The following is a 24,956-nucleotide window of genomic DNA, read 5'->3' as shown; positions in this document are numbered from 1 at the left end:
GGGGGGGCGGCGGAGAGTTGAGGACAAGGACCAAGTCCTAGTTTAAAGAACTGGGCAGACAAGAGGCAAGTCTGGGGACCTGAGACGAGATCTCCCTGGAACAAGGCGTGTCTAGGAGGGCTCTGACATCCAGGGGGAGACAGCCGGCAGGCGAGTGGCTGTTCCTCCAGGGCCGCAATTCAGAGTGAGACCGGGCAGAGTTCCAGCAAGGTCGTAGACGTGGGTCGGCTGGTCTAGGAAACAGGCAGCCTCCCAAATTCTCCCGGGTCAAGGGCAGTGAAGGTTTAGCTAACATCTAATGCAGGTCAGATGGTTTGCTTCCGTCTTGTAGCTTTGGCACGAGGGTCTCCGACACCCCCGAGACAGGGAAGAAGGCGAGACAGTTTATTTCCAGGCCTGGGAATCTGCATGTCCCTTCTGCCAACAGCCCGTTGTCCAGAAACCAGGAGGGGGAAATACAGTCTGTGAAGCCACAATATATTGCGTTGCCCTTGACATGCAGGAGGAGGCCCGGGATGGGGAGGCCCAGCAGGGGGCCCACAGGGCAGCTGGAGGCAGGTGCAGGCTCCTGATCTCAGTTCTCCCCTGGCCCAGGCATCACTCCATCCTGCCTCAATCTCTTCGCCCTCTTTGATGCCCAGGCCAAGGTGTGGCTGCCCCCAAACCACATCTTGGAGGTCACCAGAGACACGAACCTGACACTGTACTTCCGCATGAGGTAGGTGGAGGCCCCTAGGGAGTCTTGCCCCTTTTGGCTCTACCACCTCGTTCCCCTGCACCTCACCTTCCCAGAGCCAGTCCGAGCCCTTGCTGAGGCTCCAGCTGCTCCCCCTGCCCTGCCCCTGCTCCCCTGCTGCAGGTTTTATTTCCGGAACTGGCACGGCATGAACCCGCGGGAGCCGGCCGTGTACCGCTGCGGGCCCCCCGGGGCCAAGCCTCCCTCGGACCGGGCAGAGCAGGGGGTGCAACTCCTGGACCCAGCCTCCTTTGAGTACCTCTTTGAGCAGGTGTGCACCAGGCTGCTGGGGACGTGGGAGTGTTTGGGAGGGATTGGGGGTAGCTGAGGAGCCCCACTCCCCTCTCCACGTCACTAAAGCTAATAGGTTTCAGCTCATGCCATCTGGGATCCTTCTGCTGCCTGAACCAAAGGGTTCTGAGACTTAGGATTGCGTGGGAAGGAGTGCTGGGATCAATTAGTGATGTCTGCCACAGGCCGAGGGTTGGCAGAGGAGACACGCGTGCTGCGTATTTGTCCTTTCCAGGAAAGGGGAGTGCCCTCCCATCCCCGGGTGGACAGATGCCGGGGAGTGAACAGGTTTTCATGCCTCCCTTTCTGTCTGACTCCTCCCCCCCACCAGGGCAAGCATGAGTTCGTGAACGATGTGGCACCGCTGTGGGAGCTGTCCAGCGAGGAGGAGATCCACCATTTTAAGAACGAGAGCCTGGGCATGGCCTTCCTGCACCTTTGCCACCTCGCCCTTTGCCATGGCATCCCCCTGGAGAAGGTGGCCAAGAAGATAAGGTATCTGGGAACAGGGCGGGGACAGGTGTCTGGGAGCCACGGTTGACCTTGCACCCTGCCATTCAGCAAACACTTATCCAGTACCTACTGTATGCCGGCCCTCGTGCTGGGTCCCGAGGCCACAGCAGTGACCAAGTCAGGCAGAAATCCCTAGCCCCCCGGAGCTCGCGCCTGGTCAAGCAGCCAGGCAGTAAGCAAAAGAACAAAAGCGAAGGGTCTAGTGTTTCAGGAGATGATAAACGCGGAGTGGAAAAATTAAGCAGGAAGGGAGGGAGCAGGAGAGTGTCAGAGAACGAGGGGCGTGCGATTTCAGGCTGGGCAGTCTGGGAAGTCCTCGCTGAGGACGCAGCATTGAAATTCCATGGTTTGAAGGAAGTGAAGGAGGTGTGTGGTGAGTATCTGGGAGGAGGGCCTCCTAAACCCAGAACAGCCAGTGCAAAGGCCCTGAGGCCTGGCAGATGTGTTGGAGGGCGTGTGGCTGGAGCAGAGTAAACTTGGAGAATTCCTTAGAGTTCAAGGGAAGAAGGGAGGACATAAGAGCATGGGGAGCTGGGAGCGAGCTGTTTGCACTTCCATTGCTGTGAGGGCCTGGGTAATCCGGGTACACTGCCTGGAGGAGGCAGTGGGAGAAACGGGTCTTTCACAACCAGCAGTTCTTCCTAAAGCACATATCTTTCCATCTCTGTCGTGTTATCCCTCTGGAAGACCGGGCTGGGACAGCAAAGTGCAGGGTGCTTGGAGGCCCAGAGAAGGTACCCCCTCTAGCCTAGAAATCAGAGAACGTCCTTCCCGGGGGAGGTGACATTTCTGCTAAGACCTGAGGTTGAGTCAGCCTTTTCCAGATGTGGACTGTGTTGGCCAAGCATTCCAAGGAGAGGGAAAATCATATGCAAAGGCCCAGAGGCAGTAGGCGGCAGAGGTCTGAACTTGGAATACGGGGCCCGAGAGCAGGCCTTTCTCCCCAGGGCTCCTTGGAGCTTGGAAGTGGGGGCCAGAGGCAGCTAAAACCTCACGCTTCAGGATCCCTCTGGTCTCGGGGTGGGAGAGAGGGCTTGGGACATGGAGACTGGGGCTCAGACATCTGTTACCTAAGTGGTCAGATGCCAGGCAGGCGGTAGGAGGAGGAGGGAGAGGGGAGGGGTATGTGAGGGGCAGAGGGGCCTCCCAGAGCTGTGCGTTCCGTCCATAATCCTAATACCCGTGGGAAAAACTGATGGTGAGTTTGACAGACACACCGGTGTTCACACGGGCCTCATGATGTGCCGGTCGGCAGCCCTCACTGCCTCAGCCCTGGAAGTGGGTCCTGTTTGACCCCAGCTTCTTTGTTAAAAATTTTTTTGATGGTTATTTATTATTGAGATGGAGAGAAACAGAGTATGAATGGGGGAGGCGCAGAGAGAGAGGGAAACACAGAACCTGAAGCAGGCTCCAGGCCGTGAGCTGTCAGCACAGAGCCCGACGTGGGGCCCAAACCCACAAACTGAGATCATGAGCTGAGTCACCCAGGTGCCCCTGACCGTAGCTTATATATGAGAGGACTGAACCCTTTAGGAGGTTGTCTAAGAGCTGGGATGTCAGCCCCGGTGTCTGCTCCGGAATTCCGACACCGGCCCGCACGGCCGGACCGTGTCGTCATTCTACCTGCACGCCGGCCGGCCTGGTGTCCAGCTGAGGCAGCTGAGGTTGAGAGAGGTTAGGCTGCTCGCCCGACGTCCCGCAGCAGGGCCTGCAGCCTGGGCTCCCGACTGGCCCCTCCTGATTGCCTCCCCTCCCCCCAGCTTCAAGGACTGCATCCCGCGCTCCTTCCGGCTGCAGATCCGGCGGCACAACGCGTTAACTCGGCTGCGCCTGCGGAGACTGTTCCGCAGGTTTGTGCGGGCCTTCCAGCCGGGCCACGTGTCCCAGCAGGTCATCATGGTCAAGTACCTGGCCACGCTGGAGCAGCTGGCACCCCGCTTCGGCACGGAGCGCGTGCCCGTGTGCCACCTGGAGGAGCGGGCCCAGGCCGCTGGGGGGCCCTGCTATGTTTGTGACGGCAGCCCCTCCCCCCCGGAGTTGGGGCCTGAATTGGCCCCCGGACCCTGCACGCATGAGGTGCTGGTGACAGGCACTGGTGGCATCCGGTGGCGGCCAGTACAAGCAGAGGTGAGCAGAGTGCCTCTTCCATTGGAGGAGGGGACAGGGGGGTGTCCCTTCCCCCATGTGGGTCTGGGGGTGTCTGTCTGTGCCCTGGGGTGTTTTGGGGGAGCGCTCCGTCTCTGCCCCCTGGGGACCTACTTTCTGGGCTCTGCACCTCTGAGGGCCCCTCATCTGGCACCTGCAGGTGAGAGGGCTCGGCTCCCCCTGTCTTCCTCCCTGAGGTTCAGCTTCTGGAGGGTCTATCTCTCGGGGGACAGTCTCCATCCCATCTGTGACACGGGGACTCGGGGCAGCTTGGGGGGTGCCCGAGGAGCCTCTCCCCTGGAGAAATGTGCAGGGGACTAAGCTAGCACGGCCCTGCTGAGTTTCCAGGGTCCCCGCGGCGACGACGGTAGCAGCAGGAACCCCCGTGCTGGCCCATCAGGGAAGAAAACCAAGGCCCCGGACGGGGGCAGCCAGCCGGTGGACAGGCCTCAGGAAGCGCCCTGGGCCTGCTTCTGTGACTTCCAGGACATCACCCACGTGGTGCTGAAGGAGTGCCGCGTCAGCATCCACTGTCAGGACAAGTGCCTGGTGGGCCCCGGGGACTGGGGGTCTGGTGGGGGGAGGCGCCTCCAGTCCGTGATGGCTGCCTGACGTCCCCCCGGCCCGCAGGAGCTCACCCTGCCTTCCCGGGCCATGGCCCTGTCCTTGGTGTCGCTGGTGGACGGCTATTTCCGGCTGACAGCCGACTCGAGCCACTACCTGTGCCATGAGGTGGCGCCTCCGCGGCTGGTGATGAGCATCCGGGATGGCATCCACGGACCCCTGCTGTGAGTGCGGGAGGGCAGCTGGGTGACATGGAGTGCCTGTCACCCATGTGACCGCCAGCCGGGCTGTGAGCTCCAGGGATGGTGAGGCTGCAGTGACATGTGTGCACGTGTTTGTGTGTGTTGAGGTCTTTGCGTGTGTGTGCACTCACACGTGTGAGTATAGATGTGCTAGCACGCCTTCCTGTCCTAGTAGGTGCCTACACGTGTGAGTGCAGCTGTGGGGGTGGGCGTGTGGAAGCATCTGTGCCTCTGGTGTACGTGTGTGCCCGTGTGTGCTTGGGTGGGTGAGTGTGTGGAGTGCACGCACGTGTGTGTGCCTGTGCTCACACATGCACACCCAGGCTCACAGGGGGAGGGAGAGTGCCTGCCGTGTGGGCACACGTCACCCCACGTGTGTAACAGCTCTTGGTGTGCAGCTGCGTTGTATGATCGCATGTAAATTGTCATCGCCTGTTTCTGCACGTGGCGGGCGGTGATTTCTGTGGAGCCGTAGGCCAGACAGGCACTGGCAGCCATTCCCGCATGGACGTGAGCACTTGCGTCCCGCAGGCGCACTTGTCCTGGTGATCGCAGGTCACTGTGCGATTCTGTTTGGGCATCTGGGGCCACGAACGTCAAGGGTCAGTACTTAAGTGGTCCCCAGACGCTCGTGTGGCCATCCTGCGTGCTCCTGGGTCGGGGTGTGTGACCCTTCGCTCATCTGGTCCTTGTACCTGTGCCCGGGGGGGTCCTGTCCTGTCTGCGGCACTGGGATAGGCCACCGAGATGTCTAAGAGGTCTGACAGCTCAGAGCCTGGTCTCTACCCCAGAGAAGGGTGACACGGCCATCCCACCTCTTGAGGGCTATGGCTGTGCTGTGTCATAGCTGGTGTGTGCGGCCACCTGTCCTGGGCTCGGGCCCACGTCAGGGCATGTCCTGGTCTGTTTGGGCAGCCATGACAGTAGCATTGGCTGGGCGATGTAGAGAGAGTGGACGTTTATTTCTCGTAGTTCAAGGTGCAGGTAGGTCTAGTGTTGAGAGCCCCACCTCCTGGGTCGTGGACAGCCATCCAACTGGGTCGTCACGTGGGAGAAGGGGCCAGGGAGCTCTCTGAGGTCCCTTAGAAGGACACTGATCTTATTGGGGGGCTTTCCACCCTTGTCACCTACTCAGCCCCCAGCGGCCCCACTTCTGCACACCGTCACCTGGAGGCTTAGGTTTCAGCCCAGGAAGTAGCGGGAGACGCATGCAGCGTATGGTGGTGCGTGCGCCCCGCGTGCGTAGGTGTCTGGGCCCCCGCAGCCACGCTCCATGCAGTGCCTGTCTGTGCTCACGACAGTTGTCACGTCGGGGTCTGGGATGTGGATGCCCCTACGCCCCCGTGTCATAGCGGGTAAGTGGCTGTCTGGGATTGTTGTTCCATGAACGTGTGACAGACTGCTGCGTGTCAAGGTGGCTGGCGGGGTGTGTGCCCATCCATATCTGATAGCAGTTTACTGTCTGTGGTGTGTTACCATGTTGGTGACACTGTCCGGCTGTTGTCACACACGAGTGTATTCCCATCTTGGTACCGGTGAGTGTTCGTGTGCATGACCATGTTTAATTGGCATGCATGTGTTTAGACTCGGTGTCTGCACATACGTGCCTGAGTCTGACCTTTGTCCCAGCTGGGAGCACTCCCCCAGGAGGAGGTTCCGGGTGTCCTTGTTGCGGGGCGTGGGCCCAGCCGTACCGCGGGGTCCCCTGTCCTCTGCAGGGAGCCCTTCGTGTTGGCCAAGCTGCGGGCTGAAGATGGCCTCTACCTCATCCACTGGAGCACCGGGCACTTTGACCGCCTCATCCTCACAGTGGCCCAGCGTGACCAGGTGGGCTTGGGGCAGGGGTCCCGGGTGAGCTGGGGCCTGGTGTGCTCCCTGCCTGGACCCCTGCCCACCGCCTCCACCCCTGCCCCCCCCCTCCCCAGGCACCTGGCATGAGGCACCTGCACCTCCGGAAATTCCCCATCGAGCTGCGAGCCGGGAGCTTCGTGCTGGAGGGCTGGGACCGCGCCTTCCCCAGCGTGCGGGAGCTGCGCTCCGCCCTGCAGGGCTGCTCGCTGCGAGCCGGGGAGGACTGCTTCTCCCTGCGCCGCTGCTGCCTGCCACGGCCCGGAGGTATGGCACGGTGGTGGGTGAAGGCATGGGGGCGTTCCCCCACCCCCGTCCTGTGCCAGCCCGTGGTGATGTCACTTGAACCTGCAGAGCTCTCCAACCTCATCGTCATGCGTGGGTCTCGGGCCAGCCCCAGCCCACCCAGCCTCAGCCAGCTCAGCTTCTACCGCGTCTGCCGTGATGACATCAGCCAGGTGGGTGCGGCTGGGGCTCCCCAAGTATGGGGAGGGTGGCCTCAGGCTCTTGTCATGGAGATGCTCTGTGCCCTGTCCCTCCAGCTGTCCCACTTGGGCCAAGGCACAAGGACCAACGTGTATGAGGGCATCTTACGAGTGGGGGGAAGAGGCCCCAAGGAGGGCACGGCAGATGGTGGGGACCCCCCCTCACCCGCTGAGGACCGTGGGCAGGAGCTGCGAGTGGTGCTCAAGGTGCTGGACCCCAGTCACCACGACATCGCCCTGGTGAGTGAGCACAGCCCGGGCCCGGCGGCAGGATGAGGGGGTCGCGGGCCGGGGCCACCTGACCAGCCCCCCGCCCACAGGCCTTCTACGAGACAGCCAGCCTCATGAGCCAGGTCTCCCACGTGCACTTGGCCTTCGTGCATGGCGTCTGCGTGCACGGCTCTGAGAGTGAGTGGGCCCCACCGCTGTCCCCTTCCCCTTGGCAGTGCCCACTTATACCCGCCCCCTGGGTTGTACCCTGACCCTTCACCTGTGTCCTCACCCAGACTCCAGGCTCCACCTCGACTTGTGTCCTGGTCCCTGACTACACACCCCAATCTGTGGCTACTCGACCTTCAACCTGAACCCCACACCCTGACTGTATCCAACACTCACTTTGCCTCCTTACCTCTGACTATACCTTGACTCTTCCCGCTACCCCAGTGCCTGGCTGTACCCCACCCTCAACCCACACCCTGCCTCCCGGCTGTGTCCCCAGCCCCACCTGCCATCTGTCTGTCACCTCTACTACCCAGCATATCTCTACCCTGTGACCCCACCGGAGTGTGGACACCAGCACCATTGGGCTCCCGTCTTTCCAGATCTCAGTTCTTGCTCCTTCTCTACCTCTAGCCCTACTCTGCATGTGCCTCAAAACTCCTTGTCCAGGGTGCCCCCAGCCGGTAGCCCCCACCTCCTCAACCCCATGCATCCATCTCTCTGGCTTTGCCTCCAACACTGGTCTACACCCCACGAGCGCCCCAACCCGGTAGGATCCTGTCGTCACTTATGATGCCCCAGCCTTAACCTCTACCCCTCCACTTCTCCGTACCCACCCCCGGTTCCCTGGTGCCATCCCCACGTTGTCACTTCACATGTCAGCTCTCCCCGGCCCCACCCCAGGCTCAGATGCCGGGCTTTCACCTCCGCCTCACCCTGCACCCACATCGCCTCCCTTGCACCCCGCATTTCGCCTCACCCCAGCGTCACTCCCAAGTTTCCCCCTGACCTCTGTCCCAACGCCTTCCCCACCCATGGCCCCCATGTCCCACTGCCAGTCCCCTGGAGGGTGGAGACAGGTGGGCAGCCCCTGCCGGGCCTTTGCAGACATCATGGTGACGGAGTACGTGGAGCACGGGCCCATGGACGTGTGGCTGCGGCGGGAGAGGGGCCATGTGCCTGTGGCCTGGAAGGTGGCCGTGGCCCAGCAGCTGGCCAGCGCCCTCAGCTACCTGGTGCGTACCTACGGGTAGGGCCTGGGTCGAGGGTGAGCCTCTGGATTGGAGTCAATGCAGAGGGGTGGCCTCTGCCTTGGGTGTGACGGCCTCAACACTTTACTTAATCCACACGCTGGCCCTGGGGGATCTTTCCATGAACCTCTCCTGCTCACACACTGCTGTGGCTCCCATCTCCCCCAAGGGAAGAACGCCTAGCCCCTCCCTGTAGTGTCTGAGGGCCCATGGGGCTCAGCGGCCTCTGTCAGTCTTGCCATTCACCCCAGCTCCTCCTGGCCCAGTCACCCCAGTTTCCAGAGCACGTCTGTGTGCCAGGCCTTGTCCTAGGCCCTGAGGACACAATGGAGAACAAAACAAAAGTTTGTTGTTAGGGAGCTGCGATTTTAGTTGGAGGGACAAACAAATAATAATGAACTGCATCAAGTAGAAGCAGCAAAGGTTTAAATAGAGGGGCGGGCGGGGCAAGGCCTCACTAAGGTGCCCCGGAGGTGAGGGAGGGGGCCAGAGGGCACCTGGGCAGGTGCCTTCTGGGAGGAAGGAACAGCCAGTCCAGAGGCCCTGGGGAAGGAGCTCGCTCGGCCTGGTTTAGACAGAGCAGTTGGACTTGACTGGAGTTTGGTCCCAGCTCTGAGAAGGCCAGAAGGAGGTGCCTACTAGGTGCCCAGTGCAGTGGGTCCCAGTGACTATGTATTCAGTCCCCAGGATGACCCTGATTGTTTCGTAGGGTTTGTGGTGTATTTGACACGGTTATATCTTTCATGTGGACCGTCCCTGTGGAGACCACATGAATGGGACTGGGGGCAGCATCTATAGTCACCCCCCCCCACACCCCCGTGGCCATGCCCTCTTTCCACCCCACCACAGGAGGACAAGAGCCTGGTTCATGGTAATGTGTGTGGCCGGAACATTTTGCTGGCACGGCTGGGACTGGCGGAGGGCACCAGCCCCTTCATCAAGCTGAGCGACCCCGGTGTGGGCCTGGGCGCCCTTTCCAGGGAGGGTGAGGCCCCGGGCAGGGCTGGGTTCAGGGACGGGCTTCCCCCCACTCTTTTTACCCTTGGTGACTTCTGACCCTGGCCCCAGAGCGGGTAGAGCGGATCCCCTGGACAGCCCCCGAGTGCCTATCTGGCGGGGCCAGCACCCTAACCACTGCAGCCGACAAATGGGGTTTTGGTGCCACCCTCCTGGAGATCTGCTTCGACGGGGAGGCCCCGCTGCAGGGCCGCGGCCCCTCCGAGGTACGTCCAGGGCTGGTCTGGGCCCATCCTGTGAAGGGGGTTGGCCCTTCCCAGGAGTCCACAGGGCACATTCACAGTCTGGAGTTGCCTCCCCTCCGGCTGTGTGGTCTCTTATCTCCAGGGCTCTGTCAGGTTGTTTGTGACTTGGGGTTAACCAGTCCCCATGTCATAGAGTTGTTGTGACATACAGCAGAGTGACATGCTTTTGGTTTTAAGCAGAGCAGTCAGGGCCGCAATGGGACCAGCACAGGCTGTGGGATGAGGGAGCACCAGAGGGCTCCCCTGAGCCAGTGGAGGGGTCAGGTAAGGCCTCCCAGAGGAGGTTTTAGTCAAAGTGCAGAATTACTGCGGTGACCAGGCTCGGAAGTGTGGCTCAGGCAGAGGTCCAGCATGTACAAAGGCCCTGAGGCTCTGGTGCGGTCAGACTGCTGCAGGAGCTTCCCAGAGGCAGACAGAGGAGGGGCTTGGCGCAGAGGTGGAAGCCAGGGCCCGAAGGGCCAAGGGTGAGGTGTTCAAGCAGCGTCAGCTCGGGATCAAGTCCTGGCCCTGCAGTGGTGATCAAGCCCGCTTCTGTTTGCCGAGCCTCAGTTGCCGCCTCTGTAAAATGGGAACGACAAGAGCAAGGACCTAGCCTGCTCTGCGAACTTGACTGTCTTTTGGAGAAGGGGAGCAGGGGCGGGGGGTGAGGGGTGGGCGCTGACTCCTCTGGGTCCCCTTCCTGGCAGAAAGAGTGTTTCTACCAGAAGCAGCACCAGCTTCCTCAGCCCTCATGCCCAGAGCTGGCCACACTCACCAGCCAGTGCCTGACCTATGAACCAGCCCAGCGGCCCTCCTTCCGCACCATCCTGCGTGACCTCACTCAGCTGCAGCCCCAGAGTGAGCCCTGCCCCCTTGCTCGGACCCCTGCTTATGCCTACACTGTGCGCTTGAGGTTTCTGCACAGGGACTCAGCTTGTGCGCCTGGTTCGAATCCACTTAAGGCTGTGCAGATGCCTGGGCTCCCCTTAAGGTGGTATTTAGGGAGAGCCACAACTTCTTTGGACAAATTAGGCCCTTGCAACAACGTCTTTGCTTTTGCTTTCTCTCTTGATGTAAGAACTCCGAGGTGTCAGTTTTGGTGCAGCCAGTCTGTTTTGGACAAGAATTGGAATTTTCCAGCTGTTGCAAAAAAAAAAAAAAAGTTTATATTTGAGATGCTGGGGGAGCAGGGGCCCACTTTCTGTGCCCCCTAAGTGTGGAAGAGGCAGGGGTCCAATGACATCCACTGTGCCTCTTCCAGATCTTGCTGACGTCTTGGCTGTGAACCCCGACTCTCCTGCGTCAGACCCCACCATTTTCCACAAGCGCTATTTGAAAAAAATCCGGGATCTGGGAGAGGTGAGGGGGCTGAGGCAGGGCCCGGACTGTCAGACGCCCCACCCGGTAGAGTAGAAAGAGTTTGGATCTGGAGTTAATTCAGGAGACCTGGGTAGAGCCTGGCCTATGTATGAGACCCTCAACCTCAAGGGAGGCCCTGAGGATTTGAAAAGGGGGCCTAGGCTCCAAGGAGACCCCCTAACCCAGAGTTGGTGGAGCCCAGGTTTTTCCAAACAGACCCGACTGGAGGTGGGGCCTGGGAAGCCAGGGGTAGGGGCGACCCAGCCGCGTTCTCTGGGGCCAGGGTCATTTCGGCAAGGTCAGTCTGTATTGCTACGACCCGACTAACGACGGCACCGGCGAGATGGTGGCAGTGAAGGCGCTCAAGGCGGGCGGGGGCCCCCAACTCCGCACCGGCTGGCGGCGGGAGATCGACATCCTGCGCACGCTCTACCACAAGCACATCGTCAAATACAAGGGCTGCTGTGAGGACCAAGGTGGGCGGGGCCGGCAGGGCCCGGCCAATCGCAGCTTCTGGCTGGAGGATGCGCTCGGGTGGGTGCGCCGGGGGCTGCCTGCTGCGCGCTGGGGCGGCTGCTCGGGCCAGGGTGGGCGGTAGGGACGTTCCGTTCCCTCAGCTGGGGCCCCGGGGCTGAGGTTCAGGATGAGCTGTCCCACCTGAGGACCGGGCCTAGCGGGGCCGAGTCAGGGCCTCACCTGGGGCGGGGCGGGGGAGCTGCGGGGCTCAGGGTGGGCGGCCCCCAGCCCCGGCTCCATCGCCCGCCCGGGCCCCCCGCTTCTGCGTCAGGAGAGAAGTCGGTGCAGCTCGTCATGGAGTACGTGCCTCTGGGCAGCCTCCGGGACTACCTTCCCCGGCACAGCGTCGGCCTGGCGCAGCTGCTACTCTTCGCCCAGCAGATCTGTGAGGTGGGTCAGTGGACCCTGCCCCGTCAGCCTGCCCCCTCCTGTTGGCCTGGCCTGAAGGTCCCATATGGCCGGCTCACCGGACCCCAGGCCTGGGCCTCCTCTCCAACGCCCCCAGTTTCCATTCGCCCGGAATCTCTGTGCCCACTCGGGCTCGCCCGGCAGCTCAGTCCCTCCCAATTCTCCCACCCTTGCCACCACCGCTCCTCCCTTTTGCTGGGCTCCGCCTGCCATTCTGCGGCTCCCGCACCTGCTTCCCGCCATCCCGACCCGGTCGCCCCCTCCCCTTCCGATCCCCTTCCAACAACTCAGACTCCACCCTGCCCCACTGACCCTGGCTCTCCCTTCGCCCAGGGCATGGCCTATCTTCACGCCCAGCACTACGTCCACCGAGACCTGGCTGCCCGCAACGTGCTTCTGGACAACGACAGGCTGGTCAAAATCGGGGACTTCGGCCTGGCCAAGGCTGTGCCTGAAGGCCATGAGTACTACTGCGTGCGCGAAGATGGGGACAGCCCCGTGTTCTGGTGACCAGACAGGACGAGCCGGAGTGGGGTGGCAGGGTCACATAGAGCAGACAGCGGGAAGGAGCTAGAAGCTGGGGTCTCACACGACAGGGCCAGGTCCCAATGAAACTGCCCCCACCCCACCCCTCCGTGGGGCCTTAAGGGGAACCAGAGAGCTCCCAAGCCCTGGATAAGGCCTCTAACCGGGTCTGGCCCAAAGCCTGAGTGCCCCTCCCCCCAGGTATGCCCCGGAGTGCCTAAAGGAGTGTAAGTTCTACTACGCATCTGACGTCTGGTCCTTCGGGGTCACCATGTACGAGCTGCTGACCTACTGTGACTCCAGCCAGAGCCCCCCTTCGGTGAGAGCCGGGCCCTCGGCCCCACCCCGTACCAGAGGAGTCAGAAAGGCATACTTTGGATTCCCAGCCCCTCCACCTTAGCAAGCGCTTAATCCACCTGGGCCTCACAGTCCCCGTACGTAGAACGAGCCACTTGCAGTGTAGGGGGCTTTGACTGTGATAGAAACCCCCTCAAACAGAAACAGCGCATTGCACTGTTTGCAGACTCAAGGGAGACTGGGGGCGGAGCTTGGCTTAGACCCTCAGATGCCCGCAGCAGTCCCATTTTCCCCATCTGCGTCCTCGGTGGTGGCATCTCTCAGGCAGGTCCCTTCTCTGCTCCGTTGTGGCAAAAGTGGACCCTTAGCCCTCCAGGTACCCACGCGCCTTAGGGCTTTCTGATTGGCCCGGCGTGGCTCATATGCCCACCACGGGGCCAATCACTGTGTAGCCATGAGCCATGGTTATTGGCCAGGCCTGGGTTGGGGGAGGAGCCAAAGCTATGCTAAAAGTTTATTCCCAAAACAAATCCAAGGGCCATTGTAAGGAGGGTAGGGCATTCTGGACAGGAGCTCTTGCTGGCTCAGTGAACGGAGCATGCAGCTCTTGATATCCGGGCTGTGGGTTCGCAGCCTCATGTTGGGTTTAGAGATTAAAGTCTCTTAAAAAAAAATCCTGGAGAGGTAAAAAGTTCGCAGAGAGGCTTAATAGCAAACAGCTGTTCTGGACTTACTCTATGAATGTTAGTTACCTAACTTCTACAGTAACCCCAGTGGTAGATGTTACCACCCCATTTTACAGGTGATTAAACCGAGGCCCAGGGAGATGAGTCGTAAGTGTAAAGCTCTCCTCCAAGAAGTGGCAGAGGCTGGACTAGAAGCCCAGCGGCTGCGAGCTCATGACCTCTGCGTAGGTAGACACGCTTCCTGAACAGACCTTGTCTTCCTTTTGGGTAGAAATTCATCGAGCTCATAGGCCTCACGCAAGGGCAGATGACAGTGCTGAGGCTCACTGAGCTGCTGGAGCGAGGGGAGAGGCTGCCGCGGCCAGAGAAATGTCCTTGCGAGGTGAGCCCACTCTCCCCCTGCTCACCTCCCCAGCGGCCACCGCAGAAAGAGTGGCCCCCACATTTCCAGCCCTTTCCCCCCCAGATCTATCTCCTCATGAAGAACTGCTGGGAGGCAGAGGCCTCATTCCGCCCCACCTTCCAGAACCTCATACCCATTCTCAAGACGGTCCAGGAGAAATACCAAGGCCAGGCCGCCTCGGTGTTCAGTGTGTGCTGAAGCCTGCTGGCAGCCCTCGAGGGGATCGGGGCAGGCACCCAGGAGAGGGCCTCGCGCCCCAAGAGGAGCCCGAGGGGGAGAGGTCGGCCTCACCACTCCCCCTGCCTTAATCCTGCCTGGAGACCCCGCCTCTGTGAACGGACTTGCCTTCTGTCTTCGTGCATTTGGGCTGCTGCAGCGCCACCACCGGCGGAGGTGCTCACAGGCTGGAACTCGTTTCTGACAGCTCCGGAGGCTGAGACCTCCAAGGTCAAGGCTCCAGCAGAGTCACCGTCTGGTGCCTCGCCCACACCTGCTGGCTGTGTCCTCACAGGGTGGTCTCTGGGGTCTCTTTTATAAAGACCCACTTCCTAAAGCCATCACTTTGAGCATTAGGATTTCCATGTAAGAGATCTGACGGGCCCCAGGGTGGCTCAGGCGCTTAAGCATCTGACTCCTGATCTCAGCTCAGGTCTTATTCTCAGGGTCGTGAGTTCGAGCCCTGCATTGGGCTCCGCACCAGGCGTGAAGCCTACTTAAAGAATTTGGAGGGGGTGCACAGCGTCAGACTATAGCACCTTCCATGGCTATGGGCCAGGCACAGGCCCCTGAGGGACTCAGGACAAGCAAGGACCGACGCAGGCCCTCGAATCCATCTCTTTGCCTCCCCCACCCTTAGGACCCACCATTTCCGCTAGCTGTTTTCTCTGCTGGAGGCTGTGGTCCTTGGGCCCTTCTTCAGCAAGTGTTTGTGCCCTTGGGGATTGTAGCTACGGCAAGATTGTGCAGAAAAGAGCTGGCCCAACTCTTTTAAGCTTCGTTCACGTCGGAATCACCAGCTAGCCAGTGCCTGGCTCTCAATAACTACTTGCTAAATAGATGAACGAAGATGGAGGCGGGGGTGTGCGGGGTGGGGGGGACAGGCCACAAGGACAAGACCGCCAGACCTGCCCTTTCCTCCCTGTGCGACTTCAGGCAAATGGCTTTCCCGCTCTGGGCCTTCTTTCCCGGCGATGAGCTGGGGGTGGTCATGCTCCCTCCCTCAGAGGACTAATGTAAATAGCTAAAGAGTTCCTTCACCGCCAGACTCTTAGCAAATGTACCTGCAAACAAGTTCTTAATAAACATTTGATACGGTCATTAACTTGGCGGCGGCCAAAGCGTTTCTGCTGAACCAATGTACTTGAGACAGGATATGTGCCAATCACATTGTGAAAGGCAGTGAAACGCTTTTCTTTCTCACTGGACTTCACAAGACCTTGTGAGTGGCATCACCCCTTATCCAGATAAGTCCATACGAATGTATTGATATCTGCTTGCATATTAAATTTGCATTCTAATTATAAACTGGGCGGGGTACTAGGTAATATTGAAATAAGCAATGAAGGGGCGCCTGGGTGGCTCAGTCAGTTAAGCGTCCGGCTTTGGCTCAGGTCATGATCTCGCGCTCGTTAGTTCGCGCCCCGCGTCAGGCTCTGTGCCGACAGCTAGCTCAGAGCCCGGAGCCTGCTTCAGATCCTGTGTGTGTTTCTTTCTCTGCCCCTCCCCTGTTCACGCTCTGTCACTGAAGGAAAGTGCCTGTCTGGAGATCCCGTTAATTTTCTCTATAACTTCCAGGAACTTCTGTAATCTGCATATAATCCCTTATCAGATACACAGGTTTCTCAGGCCAGACGGAAGGCATTCCCATGAAACCTATTGTAACTGCAATGGCTTAAAGCAAGGAAGTAATTATCATTAATTTATAAAGAAAAAAATTGTTGGTGTTCCCAGACACAAAGAAGAGCCTCTCTTAGTTTTTTCTGAGACCTTAGGGCACATCCTACTAACGGATGCGCAAAATAAGTCAAGATAAAGTACAGATGCTCACAGACACAGGTCAGAGCCTGGGGGCTGAGATGCTGGGTGTGATCCCCAGGAGGGAGTGCGAGTGTGTCACTGTCCCTGCCTCTGTGTCGCCCACTGCAAAACCAAGGCCGAGTACTATTTTTGCTTCTCTTCTCATAAAAGGGTAAATTCAGATTTCTTTCGGTTCAACAAAAACAGGTACTAATGCAGATCTTTTGTAAACGTGAAGTGGCGTAACGGAACTTTAGAAAAGTGGGGGATACCGGTATGATTACAACTACTTTTGAATTTGCTTTTAGTCAATCTCGCTGGACTTGGTGGGAAACAGATTGGGAGGTGGGGGGGACCGACTGGAGGGGGGAGATGCTTCAGCTGAGGGGGGAGGGGGCGTGGTCTCAGGATGGGGGGAGTGGGGGGGGTGCTGGATGCTATCAAGGGCCTCAGCCAGTCCTTCTGTGGAGCTCTGATCAGGGGCACGAGGGAAGGAAGGAGACGCTGGAGAGATGGAGCAAATGGAAGTACTAGTGTCCCTCCCCTCCGACCCCCCAGCCCCTTGGGATGGAGAAACCAGCTGCCTGCAGGGGTGGGCAAGGGGGGTTGAGGGCAGGGGTAAGGGCCAGTTACAAGCAGCGTCCTCGACAGATGCTGACTCAGGACTCAGCTGTACCCCAAGCAGCCCGCCTCAGCACGGCACAGGGAATGGGGTGTCTGACAGTCAACACAGCCGGGCACAAGGCCCCGACACAGGGAGGCTTGTCCTTTCTCGTGTCTTTCCTCATCTTAGGGGGTCCCTCAATTATCACCCCCAAATCTCTTATTTGCTCCCTCCCAAGAAATAATGAGATCTCACACTATGCTTTTGGACCCTGCCTAGAGGTCCCCCCACTGTCATCTTGAAATGGTGCCTTGAAACCCCACCTTCTCACCTTAAGGACAGAGTGTGTCAGGAGATCCCCTGTTAGCTTCCTCTCTGGAGACAGGACACCCCCCCCTTCACCCAGGTTCAGCAGGAAGGAGGTGTCTCATCACCTCCTCCACGGCACCCCAGGCTTCCTTGTGCTGAGAACAAAGCCTGTTAGCATTTCCTGTCAGTGCATTGAGAGGCCAGGGGTGTGAAGTCAGGTCTTGCCCAGTCCAGACTCATCAGCACCCTCCACGTCGCTAGGTCCCCCACTCTGGACCCTCTGGGCCACTGAACATCTCCCCCGCCTTTCCCCGGGTCAGGGCAGAGCAGCCCCCGGACTTCTGTAATTTTCACCCCCGCGGCCGAGCTTCCGTCGCAGGGGTGCCCCGCCTGCTCCTGACTGGCCTGTCCCTCATTGAGGCACTTCCTTCTGTAGGTCAGCCACCATGTCGCCTGCGGGGCTGCTGCTCAGCTCCCTGCTCCTGGTCTGCTGTCTGCTGCCCCCAGGTGAGGCGAGTCAGACTGGGGAGGGCTGGAGTTGGGGGCTCGCTGCGGGGGGAGGGGATGGAGAAAGCAAAGCTCCCCACATCCTGTGGCCTGGCTGCCTCAACACTTCCTTAAACTCCCACCTGACGGGCTCATCAGCGGCCTCAACAGAAAGTTACAGCTTCCTTAACTTAGCCTTCAGGGCTGCCCTGCATGTGCCTTGTCCCCTTCCCCCAACACACACACACACACACACACACACACACACACAAACACACACAGTCCCTTCCTGGACCCGTCTCTCCTTTTGCCTCCGCCAGGATCACTTCCCTTCACTCAGATAATCAATTCCTACTTTCCCTTCCGAACTGGCCCTGTCTGTCCCCTCCTTCAGGGAGCCTTCCCTGACACCTCTTCTCCTACAGTCTGGCTCAGGATGTCCCCTAGCCTTCCTCGGGGACTTCCCCTAGCTCCTGATCAATCATCTTTCTCCCCCCCCCCCCCCCGACAGAAGCACCGTGAAGGCAGGGAGGTGGCGGTAGAAGATGCGGGCTGCGGGTGGGCGGACTGGCACTGGGACCAGCAGCGGCGTCCCTCTGTTCCCACAGGTGCCCAGGGCCAGGAGTTCTCACTGAGGGCGGAGCTCCCCCGCCCCGTGGGGCCTGCGGGAGGGTCCTTCGTGGTAAACTGCAGCACCGATTGCCCCAACCCCAGAGTTATCACCCTAGAGACCTCCCTACTCAAGAAGCCCGTGGGCAGTGGCCTGCGCTGGGCAGCCTTCGAGCTCAGCGACGTGACTAGTGACAGCCTGATCCTCTGCTCCGGCTTCTGCAATGGCATCCAGATGACAGGCTCCTCGGTCATCACAGTATATCGTGAGTGATTGTGCCCAGAGGTGGCACTAGTCTTGGGCAGTAGTGGGGGTTGGCGACCGGTGGTGTGGGGGAGCAGGGCACCCTGAGTTTGCAGAAAGGAACCAGGCTACGACCCAGAGCTTGGACTTGAATGTGTGCGTCTGTGAGAGACAGAGACAGAGACAGAAAGATGCAGCTCAAACATATGCCAGGGCAACAGCTGTGAAACCGATTTACGTCCCAACAAGCATTCTTTTTTTTAATATATATATTTTAATGTTTTATTTATTTTTGAGAGAGAGAGAGAGACAGTGCGAGCAAGGGAGGGTCAGAGAGAGAGGGAGACATAGAATTGGAAGCAGGCTCCAGGCTCTGAGCTAGCTGTCAGCACCAAGCCTGATGCGGGGCTCGAACCCACAACTGTGAGATCATGACCTGAGCTGAAGCCGATGCTTAACCGACTGAGCCACCCAGGCGCCCCCCAACACACATTCTTCAATAGTATCTCACGACTTTTATGTATTACTTTTATTTTCATGGCAGTTAACAATTCACGCAGGTGGTTCCAAAATCTAAAAGTATAAAAAGCTCTAAGTGTTAAACCTCCATTGCCTAGCGCTGGCTGGGAGCGGTCACTGTTTGAAGTGTGGACACTAGGGGTTCATTTCAGTCTTTAAAAGCCCGAGGCTGGGGAGGTACACTTAGGAGCCCCATTTCCCAGATGAGGAACTTAAGGTCCAACGGGGTAACGTTGCCTGTCCGGGTCACAGCCTGGGGAAGCGGAGGTCTGGCCCTCAAGTCCTTCCTAACACATGAGTCTCCCTCCCCAGACTCCACAGTTACCAGTTTTTCTTTTTTTTTTTTAATGTTTATTTATTCTGAGATAGAGAGCAAGAGTCAGTGGAGAAGGGGCAGAGAGCAGGGAGGGGACACAGATCTGAAGGAGGCTCTGAGCCATCAGCACAGAGCCTGACTCGGGGCTAGAACTCAAGAATCTTGAGATCGTGCCCTGAGCTGAAGTCCAGTGCTTAACCAATGGACCACCCAGGCGCTCTCAGTTTCTGATGGTTCCTGCCTGAATCCCTCTGCATTTCAAAAAATACAATAGACGAGGAAATAGAGTACGGACACGGACACTCGTGGTACCTACCGTTTTGTGAATGTGAAGCCTTCCTAGATAGTGTAGTGTATGCATGTGACCGAGTGTAGGCTCCTGTGGCGGCCCAGTGTCTGTTTGTGTACCTGTGTGTGTGTGTGTGTGTGTGTCTTTATCTCTGTGTGTCTGTGTCAGTGTACATGTATGTCTACCGACACGTTAGTGTCTGTCTGCATGTTCGGTGTGTACCTGTGTGTGCATGCACATGCATGTCTGCGTGTACTAGCGTGAATGTGAATGCATGTGTCTGTGTATGTCGGTGTCCACGCCTGTGTGTGTATCTGCGGGAGCGTGTGTTTCTATGTCAGTATGTGTGTCCGTGTGTGAGCGTCCGCAGAGTCTGTGTCAGTGCATGTCGATGCATTCATGTCTGTGGGCCTGCATTTCTGTGGAAGGCGCACGAGTGCGTGTGTCAGATGCCTCTGTCCAGGGCTCTGCAGGACATCACGGAAGCCCACGGCGCTCATTTCCCAACCCTGTGTTGCACCGGGTGGCTTCAATTTTTTTTCTTTTAATGTTTATTTATTTTTGAGACAGAGAGAGACAGAGAGAGACAGAGCGTGAGCAGAGAAGGGGCAGAGAGAGAGGGAGACACGGAATCCGAAGCAGGCTCCAGGCTCTGAGCTGTCAGCACAAAGCCCGACATGGGGCTTGAACCCACAGACTGCAAGATCATGACCTGAGCTGAAGTTAGATGCTTAAACCGAACTGAGCCACCTGGGCGCCCTGCACCGAGTCAGTCAGTGTTTACACTACAGAAATAGGCGTATGTTCCATGTTGGGGCTAGCCCACCCCACCCCGGCCCAGCCCCGAGTTCCCAGCGTTCCTGGCATTTGCTGGCAGCCTGTCTTCATCTCCTACCAGTGGTGCCCGAGGCTCACATGGGAGCCCCTTTGTGAAATATTCTAAATTGTGAATAAAGGTTTCTCCTAGTGTCCAAAAGTAAAACACTCCTATGAAACCTTTTGTAAGTCAAAATGATATAAAGTGGATAAGCATTCATTTATATTGAAAAAAATGTTGAGCATTCCCAGACCCCAAAAATAACCTCTCCTAGGCTTTTATTTTTTTAATCCCTTTGAAAGAAAGAGCGCATGCTCACAGAGGAGGGGCAGGGAGGGAGAGGGATAGAGAGGGTCCCAAGCAGGCTCCAGGCTGTCAGTGTGGGGCTCGAACTCGTGAACCCTGAGATCATGAGATCAGGACCTGAGCCAAAATCAAGAGTCTGTCACTTAACTGTCTGAGCCACCCAGGTGCCCCTCCTAGTCTTTCCTGAGACCTTAGGACACATCCCGTTAACGGATGCACAGAATAATGGAGATAAAGCACTGAAGATCACAGACACAGGTCAGAGCCCTGGCGGCTTGTGGCTGAGAGGCCGAGTGTAATCCAGACGAAGGCTGCATGCTATTTTTGCTTTTTGCTGTTTTTCTTAAAAGCGAAAATTTGGGGCACCTGGCTAGTTCAGTCGGTTAAGCCTCTGACTTCGGCTCAGGTCAGATCTCACGTTTGTGGGTTCGAGTCCCACATCAGGCTCTGTGCTGACAGCTAGCTCAGAGCCTGGAGCCTGCTTCTGGTTCTGTGTCTCCTTCTCTCTCTGCCCCTCCCCCTCTCATGCTCTGTCTCTCTCTGTATCAAAAATACATAAAACATTAAAAAAAACAGTAAAAAAAAAAAGAAAGCGAAAGTTTGGGGCGACTGGGTGGCTCAGTCGGTTGAACAACCGACTTTGGCTCAGGTCATGATCTCACGGTTCGTGGGTTCGAGCCCTGTGTCAGGCTCTGTGCTGACAGCTCTGAGCCTGGAGCCTGCTTCTGATTCCGTGTGTCCCTCTCTCTCTGCCCTTCCCCTGCTCATAATCTGTCTCTCTCTGTCTCTCAAAAATAAATAATAAAATGTTAAAAAAAATTTTTTCAAAAGCAAAAATCCTCTTCGGATTTCCTTCCATTAGTGAAAACAGGTACTACCTAACACAGGTCTTTCATAAAAGTGAAGTGGTAGAATGGGCCTTTTGAAGTTATACTTCCCTGTAGCAAGACATGAAATATTTTTCACGGCAGCCAGTGCACGGGCCTCTGGGTGACAGCTGAGACCGGGGCTTGAATCGCAGCGGGTATGAGAGGTACTGGGGTTTGGTACGTGTGCCTCGGAGGGACACTGCGGTTGCAACAGGGAGAGGACCCAGCCCCCTGGGTTGAGTCCCTCGTGACTGTGTCAGAGCACTCTGAGAGGCGGCCCGGGTAAGAGCCTGGGGCGCCTCGGATTGATTGAGGGGGCTGGGCCAAGCTCTGGGAGAGGCCAAGGCCAGAGTCCAGGCCAGAAGCTGGGAGTAGCCATGGGAGTCCCTAGATGTGTCATCAAGGAGGCAGGGGGACTGGGTGCCTGGGTGGCTCAGTCGGTTAAGTGTCTGACTTCAGCTCAGGTCATGGTGTCACGGGGTTCGAGCCCCGCATTAGGCTGTCTGCTGTCAGCACAGAGCTGGTTTTGGACCCTCTGTCCCTCCCCCCCCCGCCTCTCTCAAAAATAAATAACCATAAAAAAAAAAAAGGAGGCAGATGAATGCATGGGTCTGGAGTTTGGGAGATTCACCTTCTAAACTCACCTGGGCCCCTTTCTAGCTGTGTGTCCTTGGGTAGATCACCTCACCCTCACCTTTCTGGGCCTCAGTTTCTCCATCTGTAAAGGAGAAGAATAATAGAGAAGATTTCACTTGGTTGCCTGTGAGTGAAGGTGGATGACATTGGAGAGTCTAAGGAGGGGTGCCTGGGGGGCTCAGTCAGTTAAGCGTCAGCTCTTGACTTGGGCTTAGGTCATGATCTCACAGTTTGTGAGTTCCAGCCCCACATCGGGCTCTGTGTTGTCAGCATGAAGAAAAGCCTGCCTGGGGGGGGATTCTCTCTCTCTCCCCCTCTCTCTGTCCCCCTCTCGCTCTCTGCTCCTGCCCGGCTCATGTGCTCTGTCAAAATAAATAAATAAACTTTAAAAACTCTTTAAATTGGAAAGTCTAAGGAAAACTCTACATAAACAGGAACTTGTATGAGTAGTAATAGGGTTGAATGTGGTCATAAGTTATGTCCCCTTCCTTCCCTTTTTTATTTTTCTTTTTCGTAACTGAATTACTTCGGAACAGAAAATCTTTTATTTCCCTGCCTGGCAAGGTGTCCCACGAAACAGGAAATAGGTGTCCCACAAAACAGGAAATAATAATCATGGTGCTAAATGACAATAGCAAACACTCCTACAGGCACATACTAAGGAAGCCCTCCGGTTTATTAACTCAAGATTTCAGTCTGCACTGGGGCCCCTTGGGCCCCTCTGTGCTCTAAGGGGGGTTGCACGGCTGGCTGCTAAGTGCAATTCTCTCCCCCTTCCCCCAAATCTACCCCAGGGCTCCCGGAGCGAGTGGAGCTGGCACCCCTACCCCCCTGGCAGCCCGTGGGCGAAAACCTCACCCTGCGCTGCCAGGTGGCTGGCGGGGCGCCCCGGGCCAACCTCTCGGTGGTGCTGCTCCGCGGGGAGCAGGAGCTGAGCCGGCAGCCGGCCGTCGGGGATCCAGCAGAGGCCACGGCCACGGTGCTGGCGGGCAGAGACGACCACCTCGCCAATTTCTCATGCCGCACGGAACTGGATCTGCGGTCCCAAGGGGAGGGACTGTTCCAGAACAGCTCGGCCCCCCGGCAGCTCCGAACCTTTGGTGAGGGAAGGGACTGCAGGCGGTGGGTTATGAGCTAAGCCAGAGTAGAAGGGCCCTGCCCTGGTCGGGAGGGATCAGAAAATGGAGTGGACTGGACCTCAACGGCTTCTAGGAAGGCACGCCCTTGGCCACTGGACCGTGCAGCTCCAGTTGGGAGACTTGCGGCTGCGGTTGCCTAAGAGAAGGCTCTGCGGGTGTGTCCTGGGAAGGGGGTGATCCAGGCCGCAAGGTATTCTGGGACTGGACCACGGTTGGGGGCCGTGAGCTTGTCACGGGGAGAGTGGTGTCCACGGCTCTGGGAGACCTCCTCCTGCTCACGCCTTCCCTTCACCCCAGCCCTGCCCATGACTCCTCCACACCTCGTTGTACCCCGGCTCTTGGAGGTGGGAACCACGTTTTCCGTGAGCTGCACCTTGGACCGGCTGTTCCCGGCCTCCGAGGCCCAGGTCCAACTGGCGTTGGGGAACCAGAAGCTGAATCCTGCAGTCGAGAGCCACGGGGATACGGTCACGGCCACGGCAACAGCTACAGCGAGCGCGGAGCAGGAGGGCGCCCGGGACATTGTCTGCAACATGACATTGGGGAGCGACAGCCGGGAGGCCCGGGAGAACTTAACCGTCTACAGTAAGAGGGGGCGGAGCCAAAACGGCTCGGGGGCGCGGCCTCAGTAGCCCGAGAGGCGCCGCACGGATGACGGAGACTAAACTGGAGAGGTGGGGCCTGAGCCTCCAGAGTGGGAGGGGCCGTAGTATGGGCGGGGTCTAAGTAACTAAGGGTATAGCCCAAGTGTCCCAAGTTGGATGGGGGAGGAGGGAGGGGAGGTGCTGTGGGGACTCGCAGAATAGCAGAAAGTCATGGCTTGGATATCCCGAGAGGAAACACGCGTATGGGGGGCGGATTGGCCGATGTGAGGGGGTTGGTCAGTAAACTCCAGGGCAACGCCCCGCTTTTAGGCTTCTGGGGGCCCATCCTAAACCTGAGTAAGTCCAACGCCTCCGAGGGGACCGAAGTGACTGTGACTTGCGTGGCTGGAGCCGGAGTCCACGTCACGCTGGACGGAGTTCCCGCTGCGGCCCCTGGCCAGCCGGCCCAGATTCAGTTAAACGCCACCGAGAGGGATGACGGGCGCAACTTCGTCTGCAATGCCACACTCGAGGTGGATGGGGAGATCTTACACAAAAACAGGAGCGTCCAGTTGCGTGTCCTGTGTGAGTAGGTCACTCTGACCTTTAAGACCTTGCTCCTCTGGTTTGGTGGGAAGACAGTGCTATTCCTGGCCACGCTGTGCCTCCAGTGTGTTTAATCATTTGATCGTTCCACAGACGGTCCCAAGATTGACCAAGCCAAATGTCCCCAGCACTTGACGTGGAAAGCCAGGACCACCCATATCCTGGAGTGCCAGGCCCGGGGCAACCCGGACCCCCAGCTGCACTGTTTTAAGGAAGTCTCCTGGACGAAAGTGCCCGTCGGGGTCCCATTCACCGTCACGTTAAACTACAGTGGTACCTACTCCTGCCGGGCAGTCAGCTCACGAGGCACACACACTGTAACCGTGGTGATGGACGTTCAGGGTGAGCCAAGACGGGATTGCGGATCTAGATGGGCAACCCGGGGCGGGTAGAGTGTGTATATTTACTCCCTGCTTGTCTGCCTAGATCGGAATCCCCATGCCGTCACCGTCGCCATGGTGGTGTTAACGACCCTGGGGTTTGTGACTACCGCCGCGGCCTTAGTGTACGTCTTCGGGATGCAGAAGCAGAGTGACATTTACCATGTGAATCCGGGGAGCACTTGGTTGCCCCTGACGTCTAGGCAGCCCGAAGGGCCTGTGGGGGAGGAGCCATCCTGAACCTCGAATCTGGGGGAGGCTGGGGGTTTGGCTGTATCCCGGGGTTCTGCACCAATAAAGCCCTCAAAATCCGGAGTCTGCTGCTTGATTCCACTAGCGCTGAGGAGCTCACCCACTGCGCATCGCGTCCTTTGAGTGACAAATTTACTGGCAGAAAGGGGTGGAGCCTGTGGGGCCCAGAAGCTACTTGAACTCTAAGAGGCGGGCTGGGTTTTAGCCAATGGGCTTGGGGGGTGGAGCAGGGGGTGGGGCTTCTCTC

The 24,956-nt window shown here is 58.3% G+C and overlaps 2 protein-coding genes and 1 long non-coding RNA gene across 3 annotated transcripts in view; 2 read left to right on the top strand and 1 right to left on the bottom strand.

The window, feature by feature from the left end:
- The window catches only part of TYK2 (tyrosine kinase 2), a 16,471-nt gene extending 1,422 nt beyond the window's left edge, over positions 1–15,049 (top strand). Inside the window, exons 2-23 of the mRNA XM_029916580.1 lie at positions 595–718; positions 860–1,007; positions 1,359–1,522; positions 3,301–3,667; positions 4,034–4,234; positions 4,316–4,473; positions 6,210–6,318; positions 6,417–6,606; positions 6,694–6,797; positions 6,882–7,064; positions 7,145–7,232; positions 8,151–8,278; positions 9,143–9,278; positions 9,362–9,516; positions 10,242–10,392; positions 10,796–10,893; positions 11,177–11,369; positions 11,681–11,799; positions 12,151–12,323; positions 12,544–12,661; positions 13,597–13,707; positions 13,792–15,049. Coding sequence (XP_029772440.1) covers positions 595–718; positions 860–1,007; positions 1,359–1,522; positions 3,301–3,667; positions 4,034–4,234; positions 4,316–4,473; positions 6,210–6,318; positions 6,417–6,606; positions 6,694–6,797; positions 6,882–7,064; positions 7,145–7,232; positions 8,151–8,278; positions 9,143–9,278; positions 9,362–9,516; positions 10,242–10,392; positions 10,796–10,893; positions 11,177–11,369; positions 11,681–11,799; positions 12,151–12,323; positions 12,544–12,661; positions 13,597–13,707; positions 13,792–13,926 — 3,353 coding nt within the window. The 3' untranslated portion in view covers positions 13,927–15,049. The remainder of the gene's footprint in view (positions 1–594; positions 719–859; positions 1,008–1,358; positions 1,523–3,300; positions 3,668–4,033; positions 4,235–4,315; positions 4,474–6,209; positions 6,319–6,416; positions 6,607–6,693; positions 6,798–6,881; positions 7,065–7,144; positions 7,233–8,150; positions 8,279–9,142; positions 9,279–9,361; positions 9,517–10,241; positions 10,393–10,795; positions 10,894–11,176; positions 11,370–11,680; positions 11,800–12,150; positions 12,324–12,543; positions 12,662–13,596; positions 13,708–13,791) is intronic.
- A 379-nt stretch (positions 15,050–15,428) lies between these two features.
- On the top strand, positions 15,429–24,772 carry ICAM3 (intercellular adhesion molecule 3). Its single transcript, XM_029917124.1, has 8 exons — positions 15,429–15,916; positions 17,094–17,164; positions 17,752–18,018; positions 22,543–22,848; positions 23,185–23,472; positions 23,802–24,056; positions 24,171–24,419; positions 24,504–24,772. The coding sequence occupies exons 1-8, from the start codon at positions 15,738–15,740 to the stop codon at positions 24,695–24,697; spliced, it is 1,809 nt and encodes a 602-aa protein (XP_029772984.1). The 5' UTR covers positions 15,429–15,737; the 3' UTR covers positions 24,698–24,772.
- LOC115273853 lies at positions 16,032–21,974 on the bottom strand. The gene is made up of 2 exons (XR_003900985.1): positions 21,757–21,974; positions 16,032–18,158 (listed from the first exon to the last, which is right to left on the bottom strand). It is a non-coding gene; the product is annotated as an uncharacterized LOC115273853 (long non-coding RNA).
- Positions 24,773–24,956: the final 184 nt, after the last annotated feature.

Source organism: Suricata suricatta, chromosome 12, assembly GCF_006229205.1.
Source record: "Suricata suricatta isolate VVHF042 chromosome 12, meerkat_22Aug2017_6uvM2_HiC, whole genome shotgun sequence".
Lineage (NCBI taxonomy): Eukaryota > Metazoa > Chordata > Mammalia > Carnivora > Herpestidae > Suricata > Suricata suricatta.
This window is presented reverse-complemented; position numbering and strand designations above follow the sequence as displayed.

Excerpts from the sequence above, each read along its gene's own strand:
- ICAM3 (XM_029917124.1), top strand. The coding sequence starts at position 15,738 with ATGCGCAAAATAAGTCAAGATAAAGTACAGATGCTCACAGACACAGGT. Across the intron at positions 18,019-22,542 it reads CTCGGTCATCACAGTATATC|GGCTCCCGGAGCGAGTGGAG; the intron begins GTGAGTGATTGT and ends AATCTACCCCAG. Across the intron at positions 22,849-23,184 it reads CCGGCAGCTCCGAACCTTTG|CCCTGCCCATGACTCCTCCA; the intron begins GTGAGGGAAGGG and ends CCTTCACCCCAG.